General features: G+C 36.3%; 1 protein-coding gene across 1 annotated transcript in view; it reads left to right on the forward strand.

Moving 5' to 3' along the window:
• LOC145999729 (coiled-coil domain-containing protein 57-like) overlaps positions 1-22,546 on the forward strand; it is a 47,360-nt gene that overhangs the window by 13,154 nt on the left and 11,660 nt on the right. Inside the window, exon 2 of the mRNA XM_083137008.1 lies at positions 12,903-13,137. Within this exon, the coding sequence (XP_082993134.1) occupies positions 12,903-13,137 (235 nt within the window). The remainder of the gene's footprint in view (positions 1-12,902; positions 13,138-22,546) is intronic.

The raw sequence follows: 22,546 nt of genomic DNA on the forward strand, positions 1-22,546 counted from the left end.
GTAAATCAAATTCCTCCAGGTAAGATTAAAGATGAAATTGTTAATCTCAAGAAAATAGTGGAACTTTTAACAGAAGACTTGGAAAATATGAAGGCTGAAAATAGTGAACTGAAAATCAAGCTATTAAACCATGAGGACACTGGACACGCAAACGAAAGTAATAACGCAAATGAGTTTACTTGGAGCAAAGTTGTTCAAGGGAGGGCAAATAGACTCAAAAACCTAGACACAAAAAAGGACTTTACTTCAAATAACCTCTTTGATTTCTTGGAAGTTGAAGAAAATAAATTAGATATTTCAAAAACTGATCATGTGCCTTTGATAAATAGGATATCTAAAAATCCTTCATCACGGTCTAGATGTGCAGTGAATCGCAAAAAATCTAGTGGTAAAGTGAACCTAATTAGTGATAGTCATGGAAAAAACTTAGGTATAATGAAGGAAAATCTAAAGGACATGCATGTGACTGGAATGGTAAAATCAGGGGCAAAACTAAATCAGGTTATGGAAAGCATTGACCAATCAAGTAGAGGAATGAACCTAAATGACTTTACAGTGATAATAGGGGGGAGCAATGATGTCGCAAAGAATTTAGGAGATGATGCTACAAAAACTCTCCAAAAAAATCTGGCAAAGCTAACCCACACAAATGTAGTAGTGGTCAACTTACCATACAGATTAGATTTACCTGAATGGTCTGTAGTTAACTATGAAATAAGTCGAGTAAATGAGAAATACAAGACCATCTGTAAGCATTTCAAAAATGTATCAGTCGTAGATGTAAGTAAATTTAATAGGCCAGAGCATACAAGACATGGTCAACATTTAAATTGGGCTGGAAAAAATAGGTTAAGTAAAGAAATTAGTGAGGTAATACTGAGTATACTGAATAGAAATATGTATAATAGGAAGGAAAGCATAGCATTACCTGATATTTTATCACAACAGGGAAACGACTAGATTTAGCCAGGTCATGTAATAAATCCTGGCCTAGCTTGATGAAACAATCGTATAAATCTAATGCTAACAATATCACGTCCTTAGATATTAATGGACAATACGCAGTTGATGATGGAAATAGTGAAATGAATATCAATAAGCAATTCAAACAAGCAAGGAATGAAATAAATTCCAAAAATAATGTCCTAAGCTAGCTACACCAAAATATTACTAGTGAAACTTGGCCTATAACTATATCTACAAACCAATCTAACTTAAGTGTGACTAACAATATGATTAGTAAACCTGAATGTGCTACTTCTTTATACTCTGAACGATCAGGTGTTAATTTTAGATTTGAGAATTCTCATGGGGAAGTTAGAGCATGTTGTTCTAACTCCCACACTCCATTGGATTTAAAGATAGGTTATCTCAATATACAGGGATTCGGCAAAAAACATGAAATTATTAATGATTTTGCTAATGAAAATAGTTTTGATGCGGTTTGTTTAAGTGAACATTGGTGCCATAAAAGTGAAATTTCCTTCAAAATACTAGATGACTTCTATCTGGTTAACAGTTATAGTAGGGAACAAATTCAACATGGTGGAGTGTCTATATATGTAAAAAATGCATTTGTACATGCTAGTCATAAGTTAGATCTTGAATTCCTCTGTAGTGAATTAAACTTTGAAGCCACAGGTTTACTTATTAGAGACCTCAAAATTGTAATAGTTGTGCTTTATAGGTCACCAAATGGGGATCCTACTGTTTTTCTTGAAAAACTTGAGGAAATGTTAGATTTTTTCAGTAAGTCTCAATGGAAACACTTTAGTATCGTAATTGGTGGTGATCTAAACTCTCATTTTGATGTAACAGAAGATAAACAAAGTGTAACTGGATTTAAAAATCTGCTTAGGCAGTTTGACTTTAACTATATGAATAATAAACCCACTAGGGGTTCGGCATGCCTGGACAATATATTCACAAACATAAAAACATCTCGTATAACATGTGATGTAAGTGTATTTGCATACTCAGATCATGATTCTCCTTGGCTAAAAATACATAACTTAAAACCCTGTGATTGTAACTGTAAGGAATCTAAAATAGTGATCTCAAGACCAATAACGGATGATAAAATATTAAACTTCAGGAATTTGCTCTGTAATATAAACTGGCTAGATCTGTTAAGTAAACCTCAGTCCTTGGATACAGAACACACATTGGCTGATGTAACATTTGAAAAGTTTCTAACGGTATTTTTAGATATTTATGATAGGAGTATTCCCCAGAAAAGGTGTAAAGTTAGTCTCAAAGTTAGTAAGAAGAAAATACAAAAAAAGAATGCTGATTGGTACACTCCTAAGTTAGCCAGTATAAAATGTAGGGTTTTACTATACTTAGATTTATTTAAGAGGGATAAGACAGATCAGGCTAAATCAATATACCTGAGGGCAAGAAAGGAATACAAATTGGCTATAAATGAATCAAAGAAATTGTATAATCTAACTAATATTGAGGCATCCAGGAATAAATGCAAGACTGCCTGGAAATTAATTAATTCGATTGCCAAATACAGCAAAAGAGATGTTATAGAAATCTCCCCTAATGACTTTAATAAGTTTTGTATTAATTCTGTTGAGGAAATTCGTAACAACATTGTACGACCCTCTGAAACAGTTTCTGACTTACTTGAACAGTATAGCGTAAGACATTCTGAAATAAAATTTGTTTTTTCTGAAATAACTCCAGAGATAATTATAGATGTTGTGAAAAAGCTGAAACCATCAGATAGTGTAGATATCTATGATTTATCCAGTAATCTTGTGAAAAAAATCATAGATTCTATAATTCTTCCACTGACCTTTTGTATAAATATATGTCTTAGGGAAGGAACATTTCCAAATGTATTGAAATTATCAAGGGTTGTACCAATTTATAAAAAAGGTGAGAAAAATTGTTTAGCTAGCTACCGTCCCATCTCACTGACTCCAGTGTTTTCAAAAGTTTTAGAATCAATTATGCAATTACTTGGACCATAATAACTTAATTTGCAAATCACAGTTTGGTTTCAGGAAGGGTAAGTCAACAATTGATGCCATGGACTCACTAGTCAAAAATGTACTTAAGGCTTTTGAAACTAAGGACTTTGCTCAGGCCTCTTTCTGTGACCTGAGCAGGGCTTTTGATTGTGTAGAACACACTTCACTTTTAAAAAAGATTAAATACTATGGCATTGGTGGTACAGATCTTAAACTATTTCATTCATACCTTCAGAACCGTAAACAAATTGTCTGCATAGGAATGGAGAGGTCAAATGTAGCCGAGGTCAAATGCGGTGTACCTCAAGGTTCGGTTCTTGGGCCTTTATTGTTTGCTCTCATGATGAATGATTTACCATTTTGCGTCACTGCTCACACAATACTATATGCAGATGATACTACCTTCTTTAATGCCAGCTCTGACCTTAACACTCTTAAAGGCATAACTGATAATACCCTGTATCAATCTTCTTTATGGTTCAGAGCTAATGGTTTCTTGCTGAATGAAAGTAAAACTCAGCATATGTTTTTCAGTCTTAGAGGCATCCCGATCGACAATAGCTCAGACAATGTGAAATTTCTAGGTATTGTCATTGATAATAAATTATCATGGGAACCACATATTAAATACATAACTGCCAAGCTATCCAGGGTTATATATTTGTTAAGGAATCTAAACAGTCATGTACCTGAAGATTACGTAAGATCAGCTTACTTCGCTTTCTTTCAAAGCATTATTTCATATGGAATTTTACTTTGGGGGAACTGCAGTTATGTACAAGAAATTTTAATACTGCAGAAAAAAGCCGTGAGAATAATTACCAACTCACACAAATTAGTTCATTGTAAGCCACTGTTCATTAAGTTAAAATTTATGACTGTGATAAATCTATATATTTACACTGTGCTGTTGTATGTAAAGAAAAATTTGCCACAGCTACAAAGTAGACAAGATGTACATTCCTATACTACAAGAAACAGCAGGCGTATAAATATACCCTATCACAGACTCTCAAAATCCCTGAATAGTTATGAAGCTCTAGGATTAAGACTATTTAATAAGCTACCTCTTGATGTGACAAATATGCCTATGAATGTATTTAAACGTAAACTGTATGCCTGGTTAGTTGCTACACCATTGTACTCAACTCAAGAATTTCTCGAAATTAAAAATATTGTATTTTAGTGCACCTTAACATAAAATGGGTTATAATTTTATATTATTTTATAATATATTTCACATGTATTATGTTCTTGACGTTGTCTATTGCTGTACAAGCTTAATGACAATAAAATATTATTATTATTATTATTATTATTATGCACAAACGCTCTTGCCACCATTACGTTCGACTACGTGAATGTTCCGTGCGTTCAATGACGTAACCCCCGGTCAGTGTTTCCGGTCTCACTGCAGAACATGGGCTGCTTTTTCCCTCTAAATAGACGAACGAAATTTATATCCCCTGAAAGTACATACCTTCTACTTCCATTTTCTGGTGTTCCTTTTACGATTACTATTTTATTATTGCCCGTAAAAAATGTTTTTCCTGCTACTAAAAGCAATGCATTTCTCCATTTGTTCGCATCCATATTGTTTAAGCACTCAAGTGTTGTGCGATAATTGAGACCCTTCGTTTCGCGGAATTCGGGTTGATTTATCGCTCCAGATTCCACCCACAGACGCACAGTTTCTTTCATTATTTCAGACGAGGAATGCTTACAAGGTTAGGTTAGGCCTGTTAGGTTGGGTTCCAATAGCATAAATACAATGAAAAATGTTTTTCCTGCTACTAAAAGCAATGCATTTCTCCATTCGTTCGTGTCCATATTGTTTACGCACAGTTTCTTTCATTATTTCTTCGAGGAATGCCTACAAGGTTAGGTTAGGCCTGTTAGGTTAGGTTTCATTAGCATAAATACAATGACTAATTATTATTTAGGCTAAGTGAACTAAACCTAGCTACCTAACAACACAGGCATTTTTTGCTTTCACTAGATTTGTGCAGGAATATGCCTTTTCCTTCGCTGCTAAGATTTCAATACCGCCCAACCTGGACACGTTTTTCTTTTGTTTTTTTAAAGAAAAAAATTTTTCCGCACTTTAAAACTTACTTTTTCCGATTACTAACTACAAAACGTTACCAAAACATTATGAACCGCGTTCCTCCTAAGCAGCCCATATTCTGCAGTCTTACCGTGTTTCCAAACTCGCCATTTTTTTTCCAGAACATGACAATTTTAACTATGTTTGCCTAACTTCACAGAACCTAACCTAACCTTGCGTGCATGGTTCGTGGGGCTATTTATGAATGGTTTGTGGGACTATCCGTTCATGGGGCGGCTAGACTCTAGTTTACGTCCTTCTTGCGCACTCCTTCTTGCCAGTTTACAAAACCGTGCTAGCAGACAGCTAGCGCTCCAGCATCCGTAGGGTAAGTAAGTTTTTCTTTTTACACTTTCTGTCACTAACCATTCACGGGAACGAGGTATGCCTACGAGGTTAGGTTCCATTAGCACTCATTTCACTCCTAAATATGTGCTTCATCATCGAAAAATGTCCTCAGTACGTTAAATCACGCATATCCGGACAACATCGGTTTTTCTTGATTTTCTCCTCCAGGAAATTTTTCCTCACCTTGGGACTTAGTTTGTTGAATTCCTTATACAATAACTGGTAAATTTCTCATATCGGACAAACGGCTGAAATTTGCTAGTTCATTTAATTTGAATATTCGTACTTACATATTCTACATTGAGAAACATTGCTGAAGGTGGCATTTCGCTTATTTCACTGAAATAAGCCCTATTTGCGACATATCGAGTAAGGTTTCTTCGTTTCTTTTTGCCTTCGGTAAGACGCAAAATGGCGGTCACAGTTTCAATTCTGTACTCGTTTCCACCCCACTGTACCCAAAAATACCTACATGGCCCCACAAACCATTGACGCATAGCCCCACGAACCATTCATACATAGCGCCACAAACCATTTCCGGTAAAGTTAGGTTAGGTAGGGTCACGTATAGGTTACAATAGTTAAAAATAGGTTTTGGAAAAAATATGCGTAGCCCCATGAACCATTGACGCATAGTCCCACGAACCATTGGTAACAGTTTCATAGATCGGAGACACATTTCTTCAATTTTACACAAGAAACTACTTACGGAAATGAATTTCTCCAAGGTTTACGACGTTCATCGAGGTATTTTCTTCCTAAAACTTCACCGTAGAATGCAGTAAAACAATAAATAATCAGTTTTGATGGAATAATATTGCCTTTTGTGTAGATCGAGAACATTATGCCATCGTTTTCATTATGTATCTGCAGATGGCTCTAGCGTCGGAAGTCACGCGATCTCTCTAGTGGAACCAGGGTTTCCAAACGCGTGCTTTTTTCGTGAAACGTGCACTTTTTTTTTTCGAGAAAATGTCATGTCATGGATGGGACTTCAGGTTATTATCGGGCGTAGAAGATCCCTTGGATTATTGTATAAGGAATTCAACAAACTAAATCCCAAGGTGGGGAAAAATTTCCTGGAGGAGAAAATCGAGAAAAAACGATGTTGTCCGGATATGCATGATTGAACGTACTGAGGATATTATTCGATGATGAAGCACATATTTAGGGGTGAAATGAGTGCTAATGGAACCTAACCTAACCTCGTAGGCATACCTCGTTCCCGTGAATGATTAGTGTCAGAAAGTGTAAAAAAAAAACTTACTTACAGTACGGATGCCGGAGCGCCGGCTGCAGGCAAGAAGGATGTGTCATGGAATAAATACGGGAAAGATGCTGTGAAGGTAAGTTAATCTCTTAATTTTTATTAACGTAACCTAAACAAACCTAACCTAACCTGGCTAACTTTGCATGTTTCGTGACTTGAAAGTATAATTTCAAAAACCCAATAATTCGTGGAACATAGCAATTTTCATGCACAATAGAGCTGGAAACACTGATATTCAAAAACAAAAGAAGCGTTAACATTCGCAAAGCAAGAGATATCGCACCGTGACGTGCTTTCCGTAGCATTCAGGAAAATGGCTTATTTTAGCAGAAAATGTGTTTGTTTTCGTGCAAAAAGCATAATGGCACCTTCGACTATGTTCCATAATACATAATTGGTAAGTACTAACCACGAGAAACACAAAATATCCGATTTAAATGTGTCTCCGATCTATGAAACTGTTAATGAACCATTGACACTTAGCTCCACGAACCATTTGCGGAAACGTACCTTCTTCAGTTACAAAAACACGTGTTTGGAAACACTGACTGGGATGACGTCATCACACACAAGCTACATCCAACATCCACCTGGAAGTAAATGGATGCAAGAGCTTTCGTGTATCGGTCACACATTTATATCGAAAAATAGATGATTTACCGGCAAAATTCAATGAACGTTGCGAGAAAACACTTCCCCAACTTCCACAAGTATAAATAAACTGTATTCGGTAAGTAATTTCTCCTGTAAATTTGAAGAAATCCGTTTGTCCGATACGAGAAATTTACCCAATAACCTTTCCAACGATATATGACACGTATTCCTTATGAAAAGAACGTAAACTAGACTCTTACCCATAGGGCTATTAGAATGGTTTGTGGGGCTACACGTGCATGGTTCGTGGGGTTTTCAAACCCAGAGAAAAATACAAAATGAGTAACACAAAAGTAGGTATTTTGACTAGACTCTACTTTACGTCCTTATTGCCTTTTGGTGATAACCGAGGGAGTTAACAACACTGCAATTTTGTCTTTGTGTCCGCGTTGTGAATGCGTGTGCTTTGCTCGTTTGCGTTCTGTGTGGTGATTGCTTCTTTGCGTTTGCGGTGCGTTGTGCGTGTGTATGGTGCATGAAGAACAGGTTCCAAAAACTTGTAGATAGTGTAAAATACGTTTATCCCCAGTAATAATTTAGTGCATCGTTCAAAACAGTGCTTGCAGACTCTTCGGGTAAGTACCTTTTTCTTTTTACACTTTCTGTTCACGGTAGCCCCACGAACCATTCACGGGTAGCCCCAAAAACCATGCACAGGTAGCCCCACAAACCATTCATGTTAGCTCCAAAAACCATTCACGGGGACGAGGTATGCCTACGAGGTTAGGTTAGGCCTGTTAGGTTAGGTTCCATTAGCACTCATTTCACCCCTAAATATGTGCTTCATCATCGAAAAATTTCCTCAGTACATTCAATTACGCATATCTGGACAACATCGGTTTTTATCGATTTCCTCCTCCAGGTAATTTTTCCTCACTTTGGGATTTATGTTGTTGAATTCCTTATCCAATAACCTTTCCAATGATATATGACAAGTATTCCTTAGGAAAAGGACGTAAAGTATTCTTACCGGTATTTTTCAGTGAAGAAGGTTGCAACACTGCAAACCCACTGATCATCGACAATGCTGGTCAAGATTTCTGCGCCATATTTTGTGTGAGAGGAACAAACAATAATTACTCGATGTGTGGAAAATTGAAGCTATTTTCATGAAAAAAGCAAAATTCCACGTTAAACAATGTTTCACAATGCATAATTGGTAAGTACGAATGTAAAAAATGACGAGATGAACGAGTGAAATGTGTTTTCCCTATACCATACTGTTACCAAAAAGATCTTAATCTACAAACCCCCCTACCAACAAACATACATATAAATTATAAGATATACATATTTATCATGTTATTAAAAGTAAAAATAAATTAATAAATAAAATGATAACAATTTTGTATGGGCACAACACCTCTCACTCGTTTATTTCATAATTTTTTAACATTCATACTTATGTATTCTGGTTTGCGAAAGATTTTTGCTTTTTTCACGAAAATAATTTCAATTTTTAACATTAAGAGTAACCCACAATATGGCGGGCTCAGCTTGAGATGCGTTGTGCAGCATCAGTCAGTATGCAGTGTTTCCAACCTTCTTCAGCGAAAAATACCTGCTTTCGTGCATTATGCACGGGTTTTTTTTAAAGCTGCATTGTTTTATGAACAAAATTTTAACTATGCTTGCCTAACCTAACCTTACCAGAAATGGTTTGTGAGGCTACCTGTGCATTTAACTATGCTTGCACAGGTAGCCCCAAAAACCATTCACAGATAGCCCCACAAACCATTTTCGGTAAGGTTAGGCAAGCATAGTTAAAATTTTGTTCGTAAAACAATGCAGCTTTAAAAAAAAGCACCTTCTTGCAAAACAATGATGTGGTTGGAAACACTGACAGGGGGTTACGTCATCAAAGGTACGCAGCATCTGCTTCACGTAGAGGAAGCAAATAAAAGGAACGGCAATTTGCGTCGGTGAGATATTTCTATTCAAAAATACACGAGTTCCCGGTCAAATAGATTCCACGATGAAAGAAAATACCTCCACGAACTTAAATGCTACAGAAACTCATTTCCGTAAGGAGTTTTTTTCTGTAAAAATGAAGAAATGCGTTGTGCCCATACGAAACTGTTACCAATAAAACTACTAAATTAAATATATATTATTATTATTATTAATAATAATTACACAAAAAGAAATATTTGTTACTTTTATATATATCAGGTATTATAAAGTAGCAAACGATTTCCTTTACTAACTGGTAAAAGATGTTAATAAATTATGAAATCGTTGAAGTGGTTTTATTATGTCTAACTTTTATTTAGTTTTTGCTTTATGTTAATATAAATCAATTAGATTTTATAGTTATTATTGTTTTGCATTCTTGTTTTACTTTCATTGTGCATCTTGATGTAGATTTGTTAATGATATCTTGAGAGAGAAAAAGCATTGAACACTCACAACTACACTAATTTGTTTATGTATTCAATATTTTTCTTAGTACAGTATATTTGAAATTAAAGGTAATTGTTTTATCTTTTCTTTGTTGTGACAAGAAATCCCCCCCAAAATTTTTGGTGGTGGGATTTTTTTTGAGGCCAAGATTGTTGGTGGGGAGTCCCCCCCCAGGATTTTGCACCCTGCAAGCAGTTTGAAGCTAGTGTTTTTTTTAAAAAAAAGTCTTTCGTTTTGTTTGTTTAATTAAAATGCATGTATGTAAGGAAGCACTGAACTTCTCACACCTGATGAAACTAAAATGTGTTGCCTGCATCGTGTGTAGTGCAAAAGTGGACCAAAGTGAATGTTTTTTACTGTTAAAAATATATCGTTTTCAGTTACAGTATACCCCTCCCCCTAAATTTCTTTTTAAAAAATGTTGTTTCTCACTTCCCTGTGTATAGTGAAGAGGCGTAGAATACCATATAAGTTGTTTCGTTCATAGCCTCTAGCTAATAAAAATTACGAATTAACTATTTTATAGTATAACATCGTTACGAAATGTAAGTCTAGGGCAGCAACACGGTTATGCAATTTTTTTGAGTCTTACACACTGTGGCTAGATGAGTGGATAGCTAAAGCAGCTTGGATATATATGCTAACAGCACCGAACATGGGCTGCCTAACCTGCTCATGAGTCCATACAATGGCAGAAATAAACATGTGAATAAATTAGGCTTGTTAAGTTTTGTTTATTTCTGATATTAGATGAATAGGTCAGTAGGTTAGGTAGGTCAGGTTTATGTATCTGCAAGTTGCTAAGCTGTCGCTAGCTGGTTATGTGGCTAGATTCACAATGTCGGACCACTACTGGGGATCACAGCATAATGTTGTATGGTTATTTTATAATTCAAATTCTAATTTTGCGGTACAGAATGGAATGTTGCTGTATTAGAATTTCGAGATCTGTTCTGTATTTTTGCTAGAAATTTTACTTTGATGATAAATATTGCAAAATAGTTCTTCAGTAAATTTTTCTTGCAGTTTGAAACACTGTTGTTGATTTTTCAGTGGCACGAACCCCAAGCAAGACATTTCTTTCTCATTTTCCTGCTTCTTCCTTGTTGAACACAAACAGATGTTGTCAGGGGATGCTGTTTAAAATGTAGTTTTCCTCCCTGCACGCCAGATCCTAAATCCCCTCCCCCCTGGTTGCGCCACTGTCCTGAAACACACTCAGCTGTCTATTGTCTGCAGACTGCTGTGCGCAAGTGTATGTTTGCTTAATGTGTACACTTAATGCTCAGAAAAGCTAATCTGGACAGGGCCTATAGTTTAATGTGAGATTTGAACCAGCATATGCCTCCACTGGATATCGAACTCAGGATCCTTTGATTGCTTACTCCAAGCCTTCACAGGGTGCATCCTTGTCCGCTCCCTATTTGAAATGCCTTGTGTGTCGGAATCCCAAGATTACATCCCTGCTGGAAATTTCTCCTGTTTTCTCGGAAATGTATTGAAACCCAATGGTTTTCTGGTAAACACTTTTTTAGTAGGCCTAATGTACACTAGAGGTACTACAACTAAACTATTCTCTTCGGTATTATATTTAATATGGTATGTAGCATGTTTAGCTTAAAATGGTGGTTCCACAAATAACTTTTCATTCCTCCTTTACAACACTTCCTTTTTATTTCTATTTGAAAATCTGAACATAGTAGGTATTTCAAAACACCTATTGATCAGTGTTTGGAAAGTTACTGTGTTACAGTAACTGAGTTACAGTTACTTGCTTCAAGGAGTAACAAGAGTTTCAGTTACAGTTATTCATTTGAGAAAGCAACTTGGTTACAGTACTTCAAAAGTAACCGTAAGTTACTTTACAATTACTTTCTGCTGGAAAATTGCAAATAAATTACACAAAAAAATCATTAATTGCAATAAAGTATGTGAACATTTACATGTATTATACAAGGGTCATCCAGAAAGAAAGGAACATTTTGGTGTAAAACACAAACTACAAATGCTATGGTAAGTGCTTGAATGGGTATGGCGAATATGTGGAAAAGAAGAATAAGGTATAAACGTTTTCCACACATCATTTGTGTTTTACACTAAAACGTTCCTTTTTTTCTGGACAACCCTCGTATTTATGTTTCTGGTACATAATATAACTTCCTATGTTTATATTGTCAGTTTGTGTTTAAGAAATTTCCAGTGGGAGATGGAGAATTCTACTAACTGTACAGAAACAGCATGAGATAATGATTTTATACCAATTAACATAGGCTCTGTCTGAAAGGTACAAGGTACAGACTTGAAGTATGGTCTTGACGGAAGTGACGCACAGCTGTGCAAGTACAGAAGTACACAAGTGTTGTAAACATTGGGAAAACAAGGTGTCCTCAGTTTTACCTACTGATCATATTTGGTGCTGCAGTCAATGTGCTTCCAATTCTAGTCCACGACTTCCAAGACGGTACTTGGAGGATGCTCGCTTCAAGTATGGTCTTGCACCTTTCAGACACGGTCATAGATTAGATTAAATTTATTTCATTCATGAATCACATGTTCGCATTTACATGCTGTGCTATCAGACATGTCAATTTGTGTTCACATTGCAATATACTAATACAATGAAATACAATACAATTTTGGGCCTCCCAGATGGACCATGTGGTAGCATTGCCACCTTGTGTAATCAAGAGGTCCCGGGTTCAATACCCAGTGGAGGCACATCGTGGTTCAGATCCCACTTTAAAACTATGAGTTCAGTCCCAATTAGCCTTACTGTGCATAAAGTGGACTTAAGGCACCAGCTCAATCAATCAATACAATACAATTTTGTGTAGAGATAATTCTGTGAGATGGTTGGTGGCAGATTGTGCATAATTGTCAGAAGAGTGTTATATTAATATGACGTTATTTTGTCCTAGGTGCATGCATTCTTTAATAGTGCTGTTGGTGACCTGATGTATTCCTCCTCCAGGTTTCACTAGACAATCGATAAAGTCCAATTAACATTGAATGTCACTGTAATGTTTCACTTCACACCAAATCTTCCAACTGTAGCCTTATTGTTTTGTACAACTTGTGAAAAATGGTAAGCTTAAGCCTGAATTTTTTTAAACATGTGTTATTCTTCGTATTGCAGAGAATGATAGAAATGTACCCAGCGTCTGATGATGATGTATGTCAGAAGGAGCGTGAATGGCGGGATGCTCTCCATTCACGACTTGAAGGCCTTCAAGAGCGGCTGAGGCATCGTGACGTGGAGTTCATGGCTCTTTGTAGTAACATGGAAGAACTTAAGAGAGATTTCATTTACAACTTAAAGCTGCTGGAAGAGAGGGACGGCGATTTGGAGAAGAGCGAGGTTGGAATAGAAAGTAAGTTATTTAAATTCATATCACAAAGAATATATATGCTTTTACTTAGGTCTCGGCTGCTTGCATGAGATTGTACCAGTGGCATGCCAAGGATTTTCGAAAGGAGGGGGTTAGGTATACATTTTTTAGTAGTCAGCCCTCATTTTGCCATCTTTTCCTGAGTTTGATGTTCCTTTTTTAGGAATACTGGGCCAAAAAAAAGGGGGGGGTTATAACCAGTGTTCGAAAAATCTTCTTCAGAGCTAGGCGCCAGCTCTGAATATCAGGCACCAGGAAACCACCTACTAGCAATTGTGCATACTACGGTGTTTCAAAAGTCGCGCAACCCAAACTTTGAAAATATATATATCTTGAAAAGCGTAAGAGATATTTACACTGGGTTTTCTGCATTATAAAGCCTCATCCATTGAGATATTTTTCAATGCTAAAAAATTATCAGTTTACGCCACACAGAAAATTAGATGAATTAATAACTGGCGGCGGAAGGCAGTGTTAAATTTTTCCAGAAATGCATTTTTGAGTGAGAAATATATGTAAGAAATTATCAAAGGGTCATAATTAGATGTCTGATGCCATGTCAATCTGTCATTTGCAACGAATATTGATCATGTGCAGCATTTGATAGATTTTTGACTGGCGATTATGGGTTGAGTGGTGAAAAAGTGCCATTTTTGGGACATATCTTCCGTAAATGGCAACACTAACAGGTCGAAATTTTGTCAACAGACGCACACATGTGCTTAAATATTGGCCATACTCCATGACACGGGTTAGGTGGCGGAACAGCCTCAGGCTGAACCTCGCCCACGGAAATAGAGAATAAAGAATCTTCAAAATTTCGTACATAATACAGCAAAATATCACAGTCGCCAGGCTGAAAATTTTAGTCACCATGGCGACCTGGAGACCGGAATTTTTCGAGCCCTCGTTATAACCCCCACCAACCCCCTCTTGGGCACGCCACTGGATTGTACAATAGGTATACCAAAAAAAAACCTTCTAAATATTGGCTGAATCTGTGAAGGATATGTTGGTAATATATGAAATCATGTTTTTGAAATAGTCACCGTCACAATCAGGGAACAGATGTGTATATATAGTAAAAATATGTAAATACATATTTATTTATTTTTACCAAAATGTGGACTTAAGTTGTAAAGATTTACCTTTTTAATAATATAAGACACTACATGAGCTACATAAAATACAGTACGCTTATGTAACATTAACTGTAAAACAACACAAAATATGTTTTCAGTTTCTGTTTCCAAAACAATGAATAACAACATTTTGTTGTAAGTGTTTGAACGTGAATTTCATTCTGTTGTCTCTTCAGATGGATTATATTGACTCAAACTGCATTCAATATCACAATAAGTAATGGAAGTGTATTTCAAATTTGGCAGTTATTCTCAAGAAATTCACCTAGCTCTTTCGGTCACACAAGGACATGTACGTAGTTATTGCACGAATGTGGAGTATATGTTGAGAAATGTTCTGAAATATGGAATTGATATGTGAAAAATAGCTAAAATATATCAAATATGTACACATATGGAAAGCAAAAACTTAATTTTTCGAGACTGCATACCATGTTACGTAAAAATAATACAAAATATAACTGATTTTAACTTCATACATAAATATGTATTTACATATAAATCCGTTCCCTGGTCATAATATTAGTTGTAGTAGTGTGATTTGTGGTACAACCAGCGCACTTATAGCGTACAAATGATGAGCCCCCCTCAAGCAGATTTGGCTACACTTAAACCTAGCTCAACATGCCCATATGAGTTTTTTGCTCAAGTGTAGCACCCCGTCTAATCCAAGATTTTTGTAAAAATGCCCGAAGCTACAGTGTACAAATGATGAGCCCCCCTCAAGCAGATTTGGCTACACTTAAACCTAGCTCAACATGCCCATATGAGTTTTTTGCTCAAGTGTAGCACCCCGTCTAATCCAAGATTTTTGTAAAAATGCCCGAAGCTACAGTGTACAAATGATGAGCCCCCTCAGATTGATTTGCCTACACTTATAAAAGGCACTTCTGTGAGATTGTTGTCCATAAATTTGTTAAAAATATGCCCCTCTTGATATTTTTTTTGGATACACTTAAAACTAAGCTAAGATACACCCACACACACAAACACACACACACATATTTACTTCCGGGTTAAGTTCAATTGGACACCAGCCTCAACTTGTTTATCTAATATTAAAACAATGTAATATGCAGAGACTTTCTAGAATTGCTCTGTGACTCTCTCATTTCTTACATCATAAACATATGATTTTTCACCTATGAGAATAACACTACATATAGTGTCATCAGGGAGTGTATTGTGGAATTCACAGATAATTTTAATGTTTGTCCTGTCATTAACCACAACTTGTTTTCTTTTTGAAGTGTTGATGACAAACATGGATCTCTGTGCTTTGAATTCATCTGGTGTGTAATACATGTCAGTATTGCCAGTAGTGACCCTTTTGTATGCTGTAAATGCTTCATATAATTTAAGGAAATCATCCTTGGACATGTCTAAATTATAATTTTCTCTAGGAAATACCTCATTTCTGCCATTTTTAAGATATATGTTCTTGATGTTGCAGTTATCAAATCTACTTGAATTTTTTTCCTGATTATTGTGTCTTCCAGTCTGAAACAGTACCACCACAAAATCCGGCATGTCATATTGTATACTGGAGAATGAATTTGTAGCATCAAACTCATAATAAGTACCAGTTGCAGGCTTCTGTACACATTGATATGTATAAAATTGTAAAGGAATCTGTGGATTTTTTATTATATCTGCTTTGTATTTAAGAGCATAACTGGCTTCATATTCAACAACTGGGATTCTTAGCTCCATAGTCTGAATAATGCATTTGCCCTCATCAGGAAGGGTATTAGGCAGAGCTTCCCCTGTAGAGTTTAATGTGCTGTACCTCATCAAAGCATTATTATCATTGGCAGCTCTTCTAAATGTGATTCTTAAACCACCCTTCCACATAATATCTTTGTAATCTGAGAAGAATCCTGGCAACAGGCGCATAGGGAACAGCACTGTGTGGCTCTTAGATATAATTTTATCACCAGCCTCAAATCCACCTATTTTGTAGTAAGAAGCCTCGGTTTTGGATAATTTTAGTGTGGCCAAAGCTGTGGAGGTAATGCCGGGATAATCCACTCTGTTTATAACAACACCATGTTTTCTGATCTCAATTTCAGAGAACAGATGCGGCACAAAATTATCTACCAATCTTATATTTGAATTTGCCGGATAATCTGTTCCATCGAGCTTTACAACATCAAATTTGATGTATAGATCTGCTCTGTGGGGGTGTATAAAGCCATCCCCTACATCAAGATCAACCTCAATCTCTGTGTTGGGTTGATTTAAATTTGCAAAGGTCCTCCTGTTTGGGGGGAATGATTGTAGCTCATAACTCTCAATATTTTCCATTTTTTTTGTATGTATTTTTATTTAAATATTAATTTCTATGATTGCAGTTGTTGTGGCTCCAGCAAAATCAACTAATTCTTATTTTTCATTAGTGACCATCAATTCAATGTTATCTATTCTATTATGGCACACAGGAAAATATAATGTTGGGGATGGAGTGTAGATGATTGGCTTCATAAATTCAGAATTAGGTTTAAATGTTGCAATGATGCCAGTTTGTTTGTGAGTGCCTATGCCATTTGATTTGGTGATCATACCCTCAGCCACATTACAGTGAATATTCAGAGTCTCTATGGCTAAGAATTTAGGTATATTAATAGCAGTGTGTTTGATGGCTGGTTCAAGTTTTGTGTTGTTCTCAAAGCCTAACAGCTCTCCTATAGTACCCAGATCTACTGTTTCTGTAGCAGATACAATCTCTACTCTGTGAGTGACAGAATTTTGAGTTAATACTATACCTCTGGGTAATTGAGCATTTAGAGTGGACAGATTATATTGCCCTGGAGTGATGACAATTTTTTGATCCCCTACTGCAATTTTGTTGTTGTGGTGTGTAATATTAGGGATCAAGTACATGCCATAAAATGCTCTGAGAGCTATTGTTTTGGGATACACTATATCATCATGTAATTTGAGTTTCAATATTGAATTTTGGCTGGTGAGATGGAATACCCCCATGATGTTTTAAATACCACAGGGCCTTTTGAAAATTTTCAATTGATGGTTTATTTATTTGAGACATATATCTAAGAACAGATAAACACAAATGTCCACAATTAACATCTTTGAAATTTTGAACACGGGCATTATTGTAATAAAGATTAGTTGATTTTAGATATTTTACTAAATTTTCAGGTGGAACACCTCCAAATGAATTTTTGATGCCCAGTGGCTTCATTAAAGCTTCAATATCTTGGTTTGTAAGCGGCTCTTGTTTTTTTTAAACTTATTCATGGCTCTCTTAACACCTTTGCCTTGTTTCTCCATGGCCAGGTTATGGCGCTTCAATTCATCTAATTCTGCCCTATTTTTCTTGGCATCTATTACTGTTTTTGCTATAGCAGCTGATCCCCCAGCCAAGCTCCCAACAGCCCCAAGTGCTGCTAAGATGGCCGGGATAGTAAATATGAAACCCCCCACATGTGATTTTTTTCTAGATAGTTGTAATTTTTTTAATTGGATTTAAGACCTGCATAAGGTATTTGATACATAACACCCTTGGCCTTCATTGTAGGTTTATTATATACATATTCACAGCCCCCACCCCAGTTTTTGCATGGTGTTCATAGCTATGGTGGTTCCCAATGCTGCTATTCTCTCACTCAAAGAAGCATCTTTGCTTACAAATCTACCAAATGCAGCCTCTTCTAATTTCTTGTCTGCAACATGTCTCTTGTCAAGATCAGAATGTGTGTTGTATGCTATGTCATGGTCTCTACAAGCAGCATCTAGGGGATTAACACCAGGATCACCTCTGTTTAATCTATGGTCCAATTTTGTGCCTGGACCACAATACTGATAGCCTGGAATGTGTAGTTCAAATGGCAGCTTGTTTATAATGTCATTAACCAACCCCCGACCCTCAGAAATATTCCAAAATTTAGGTGGTAGAGTATTAATAATTTTTATAAGATATCCAATCCCCTTAGTGTCATTCACTATAAAATTAGACAATTTTGTGCTTATCATGTCCATAATTCCAACTTTTTCATTGTAAAAATTGTGGTTGCCTGCATTTTCCTCCCCAGCTATCACCAATAACCTATCTACAAGTTTCCTGACATCATCAACCCAGACAAATTCTTTAGGCAGGGTGTTGTATTGTTTGATTCCACTGCCAGTCTTGATCTGTGACCATATGATTAAATTGTTGTATTTTGCTCCACTGCTAGACTTGACTCTTTTTTGTGTGGGATCATTGTTCTGGTATAGAGCATCTGATTTTATTAATATTTCTTTGTAGTGCTCATAATCTTGATCTGTATAGCTGCCAGGCCTTTTCCTAGTCATCAGTTCCCACAACCCAGGTGTGCCGGGATATTTAACAAAACCACCTTTTTCTCCAAGATGAGATTCTGAATATACAATGAGATCATCTCCCATAAATGTTACTCTGAAATTGCCAATTCTATGTATGATGCTACCATCATGCTCTGTGTCAGCATATAAGCCAAAGACCTCATCTTTGTTGTCTTTAGGTGTGCTTAAATATTTTTGAGCAAGAAGACCCAATTCAATAGGATCCTGAGTAGCTTCAATTCTTCGAGGAGCAACAGGACTAGGTGTATGAATACTGGAAAGTGGGGTGATTGGATAATCTAATATGTTCCTTGCAGCTACAGGTACAAGCTCTGTGATCAAATTTTGATTTTGCTCTGTAACAGTTTTGATATTTTTACCTAATTCACTAATAGCATCAATAATAGGCTGTTCTGTTTGTTTGTGTTGTTCATAAATTCCTCGGTTCTGTGATTTCCATCCCTTAAATCTTTTTACAAGATAATCTCTTAATTTAAGATCATCAATGATTGGCCTTTTCATGTTTATTTATATATGTTTCAATGTCTAGAAAATTGTTAATTTTATTTCTGTATTTCCCACTATTGGCTTTTCTTGTCATATCAATTGTGACAAACCCATAACTGTCCTGGTTCCAGCACCTGCTGCAAAACTTGGAAAAATCATTGTAGCTCAAGTCCCCACCTACATATTCATCATGTATGTGTTTGAGGTTGGTATGATCTTGATGAAACACACCTTTAAAATTGCTGTTGTCTCGGATCAGCTGCTTCGGAATTTTAGAAAAAGTCTGTGCCAGGTAGAAACAATCAATGTTTTTGTGTCGCCCCTGTGTAAAAAAATTTCTAACCTTGTTTTGATTATCCAGTATAATGTCATCAAACACAACAACAGAGTTATCAAGACATTCATGGAGTGGCTTAACATCTGGTTCAAAAGTGGCTATATCCAATCCATCATATAGCTTCATCAGCTGCTGATATTTTAATTGTTCCAAGCTCTTAGAGAAAACATACAAGTGCCTGTTTTTCCAGTCTAACCAGTTGGGTGCCAATAAAAAATTATCAATCATTAGTGTAGTTTTACCACAAGCCGATGGCCCAACAATAAGACATCTAATATTTTCAGGCAGCAACTTGCCATTTCTTAATCTGCTGTTCAGGTTCTGGCAGCCTTTTTATAACATCCCAGGTGCTCATATTATCACTTTGTCTGCATCAATACAGCTGTGTTCTGGGAGTCCTAGCCATTTGACAGATAACTTGTTGCCTTTTCTGCGGATGATTTTTTCTATGAGATATGTGTCAGGCTGTTTAGTTTCGTTGAGTTCTTCTTCATAGAACCGGCCTTTGAGAATTTCTCCTCGGTGGTCTTTTATTATATATGTGTTAAGGGTCCCAGGTTTAACTTGAACCACTGTAAATAATTCAGTGCTCCAGTTTCTTGTAAAGCCTCTTTTGAATAAGTGCTTATATTTGCTGATTCTTACTTGATCACCCACCTTGTATTTGGCCTTTCTTGTTGTTGGCTGGTATCTAGGATAATAAACAGTCCTGATCAATTTTTGCTCATCAGATGAAGTTACTTCAGAGGGTTTCATGTTGATTGTGGAATGGACCGAGTTGTTATATTTATGTAGAAGTTCTGGAAGAATATTAAGCCATTTATAATTACCTTGAAGTGTAAATTGTTTATACATAAGATTTTTTAGGGTTTTGTTGAATCTCTCTACAATTGAGGCTTTGAGATCACTGTAACTCGAATAATGTTGTATTGACTGGCTTTTAATAAATTGTTGGAACACAGAATTATAAAATTCTTTGCCATTATCTGTTTGCAAATATCGCGGTGATCTTCCACTCTGATTGATGATTGTCCTGAAGGCTTCTGTAACACATTTTCCAGTTTTGGATTTGAGTGGCACAGCCCAGGCAAATTTTGAAAATGTGTCTATTACAGTGAGTAGATACTTGTAGCCCTTGTTGATTTTGTCTAAGTTTTTCAGCTGTCCACTTGCCATCTCAATCAAGTCGCTCTGCCATAAATCATCTATGCCTTTTGTGACTACTGGCAGTCTCTTATAATTATGTCTGGCTTGTCTGTGTAATTCATCAACAATAATTTGTCTATACATAATATGAAAACAAGAATATTGCAACTATGGGGTGTTCAGCAGCTGATACTGCAGGATTTTCTAAATACAGTTTGTCTCCTATTTGTATATTAAATTCCAGAGATCCATCATCTTCAGCATAAGATGTTTCTAATGTATTGGGATCTGTAAAATCCTCTAACTCTACACTGGTGATTTTTGGTTTGTTGTCAGCATTTGTTATTGATAAGGTGGGGTAGTGGTGTGCCTGTGGTTGAAGCCAATATTTGATCTTGATTGGTCTCAGTGTGCCCCCAACAAAAAACTGGTAATAAAATTGTGCAGGGGACAGCATATATATTTTGCCACCTGGTGTAAATGGTGAATCATATTCTTTGTTGGGGATGCTGTACAATTCAAGAATTATTGTATGTTTTGGATTCTCGATTATGCCTGTTATTTCTTTTTCTGCTGTAAGCAATCTGCTTGTTACAGATTCAAGGTGCTCATTGATGGTCCTAACAACATCATCATGGCCTGGCTTGATTTTTATGTCCACAACAAGTTTCTTGTATTGTTGCACAATTTCTTGAAGCTGGGTGGCAAAAACAGACAGAGCATTTGCTTGATTGGATTCCATGGTCCCTAGCTGTTGCTTGATATTAGCTACAATTTGTTGCAAATTTTCAATAACTGCCAATTTTGAATTTTGAGCAGTAAGATCATGGACCTGTCTTCTGATATCCTCAAACAGGGCATGCAGTTCTTTAATATGTTGATTGGTTGGTAGAGTGGCCACTGTTTGAGTGAGTTGTTTGATCTCTGTCTGGATATTCTTGGTATCTTCTGATTTCAATATGCGATTCACTGCTCTTTTTATATTTTTAAGTTCCTGTGATGTAGGCAGATTTGTTACAGTATTTTGCTTAGATTCAAGTGCCAATTTCACATTATTTAATTCAGAAGCATCAGCCACATTTTGCATAGCATTTTGGAGCAGGGCTATATCTGCCTGAGTGGGTGTTGATTGTTGTAAAATTTCAAGTTTTGTTTGGATATCATCGATCAAGTGATGAAAATGAGATAGCTCAGATTCAGTGTTGAGGTTTTCAAGCTTTGTGATCTGTTGCTGGACACTGACAAGTGTGTCTACAATACCGGGTAGGCGGGATTCTTGTACATTTGTCAAATCACTTTGCACTGCTGCTATTGTACCCTCAAGATGGGTTATGGTACTTTGAATTTTTCCAAAATCTTCATATGTTTCAAGTTGCAGCTTAATGTTGGCAACACTCCGAGTTATTGCACTCAAAGCATCAGAAGATGGCAAGTTGTTCATAAAATTTTCAAGTGTCTCAATTTTTTCTTTAACCTCGGCTATGGCATTGTTCAAGGGGTCCAGATTAGGTATCTGGAGTGATTGAATCTGTTCTTTTAGAGTGGAAATCACTAGATCAAAATCTTCTTGTGATTTTATGCTTTTGACAATTGTTTGGAGCTGTGCCTGGACATTATTTATCTGCTCTTCCAATTGCTGTTTCAATTGCTCAGAGTTGGTGGCCTGGGTCTTAAATTTGGCTTGAAGAGCTGCTACAGCTTCTTCTAAACTTTGAAAATTATCTAATGTGGCCAAATCAGTATATTTCTGAAGCAATAATTTGAAAAACTAAATATGCTGACCAAGGCAGTAATTTATTTTATTAAAAACATAAACTAACGTAACGTTTCAACCTTCTAGCAAGGTCTTCTTCAGACTCTGTATCAAGTACAAAAGTAACCAGATACAACAAGAAGGGTAATATATATACACAAACATTACTCCCTCCAGACT

Source organism: Lepisma saccharinum, chromosome 15 (assembly GCF_977018435.1).
Source record: "Lepisma saccharinum chromosome 15, izLepSacc3.1, whole genome shotgun sequence".
NCBI classification, from domain to species: Eukaryota; Metazoa; Arthropoda; class Insecta; order Zygentoma; family Lepismatidae; genus Lepisma; species Lepisma saccharinum.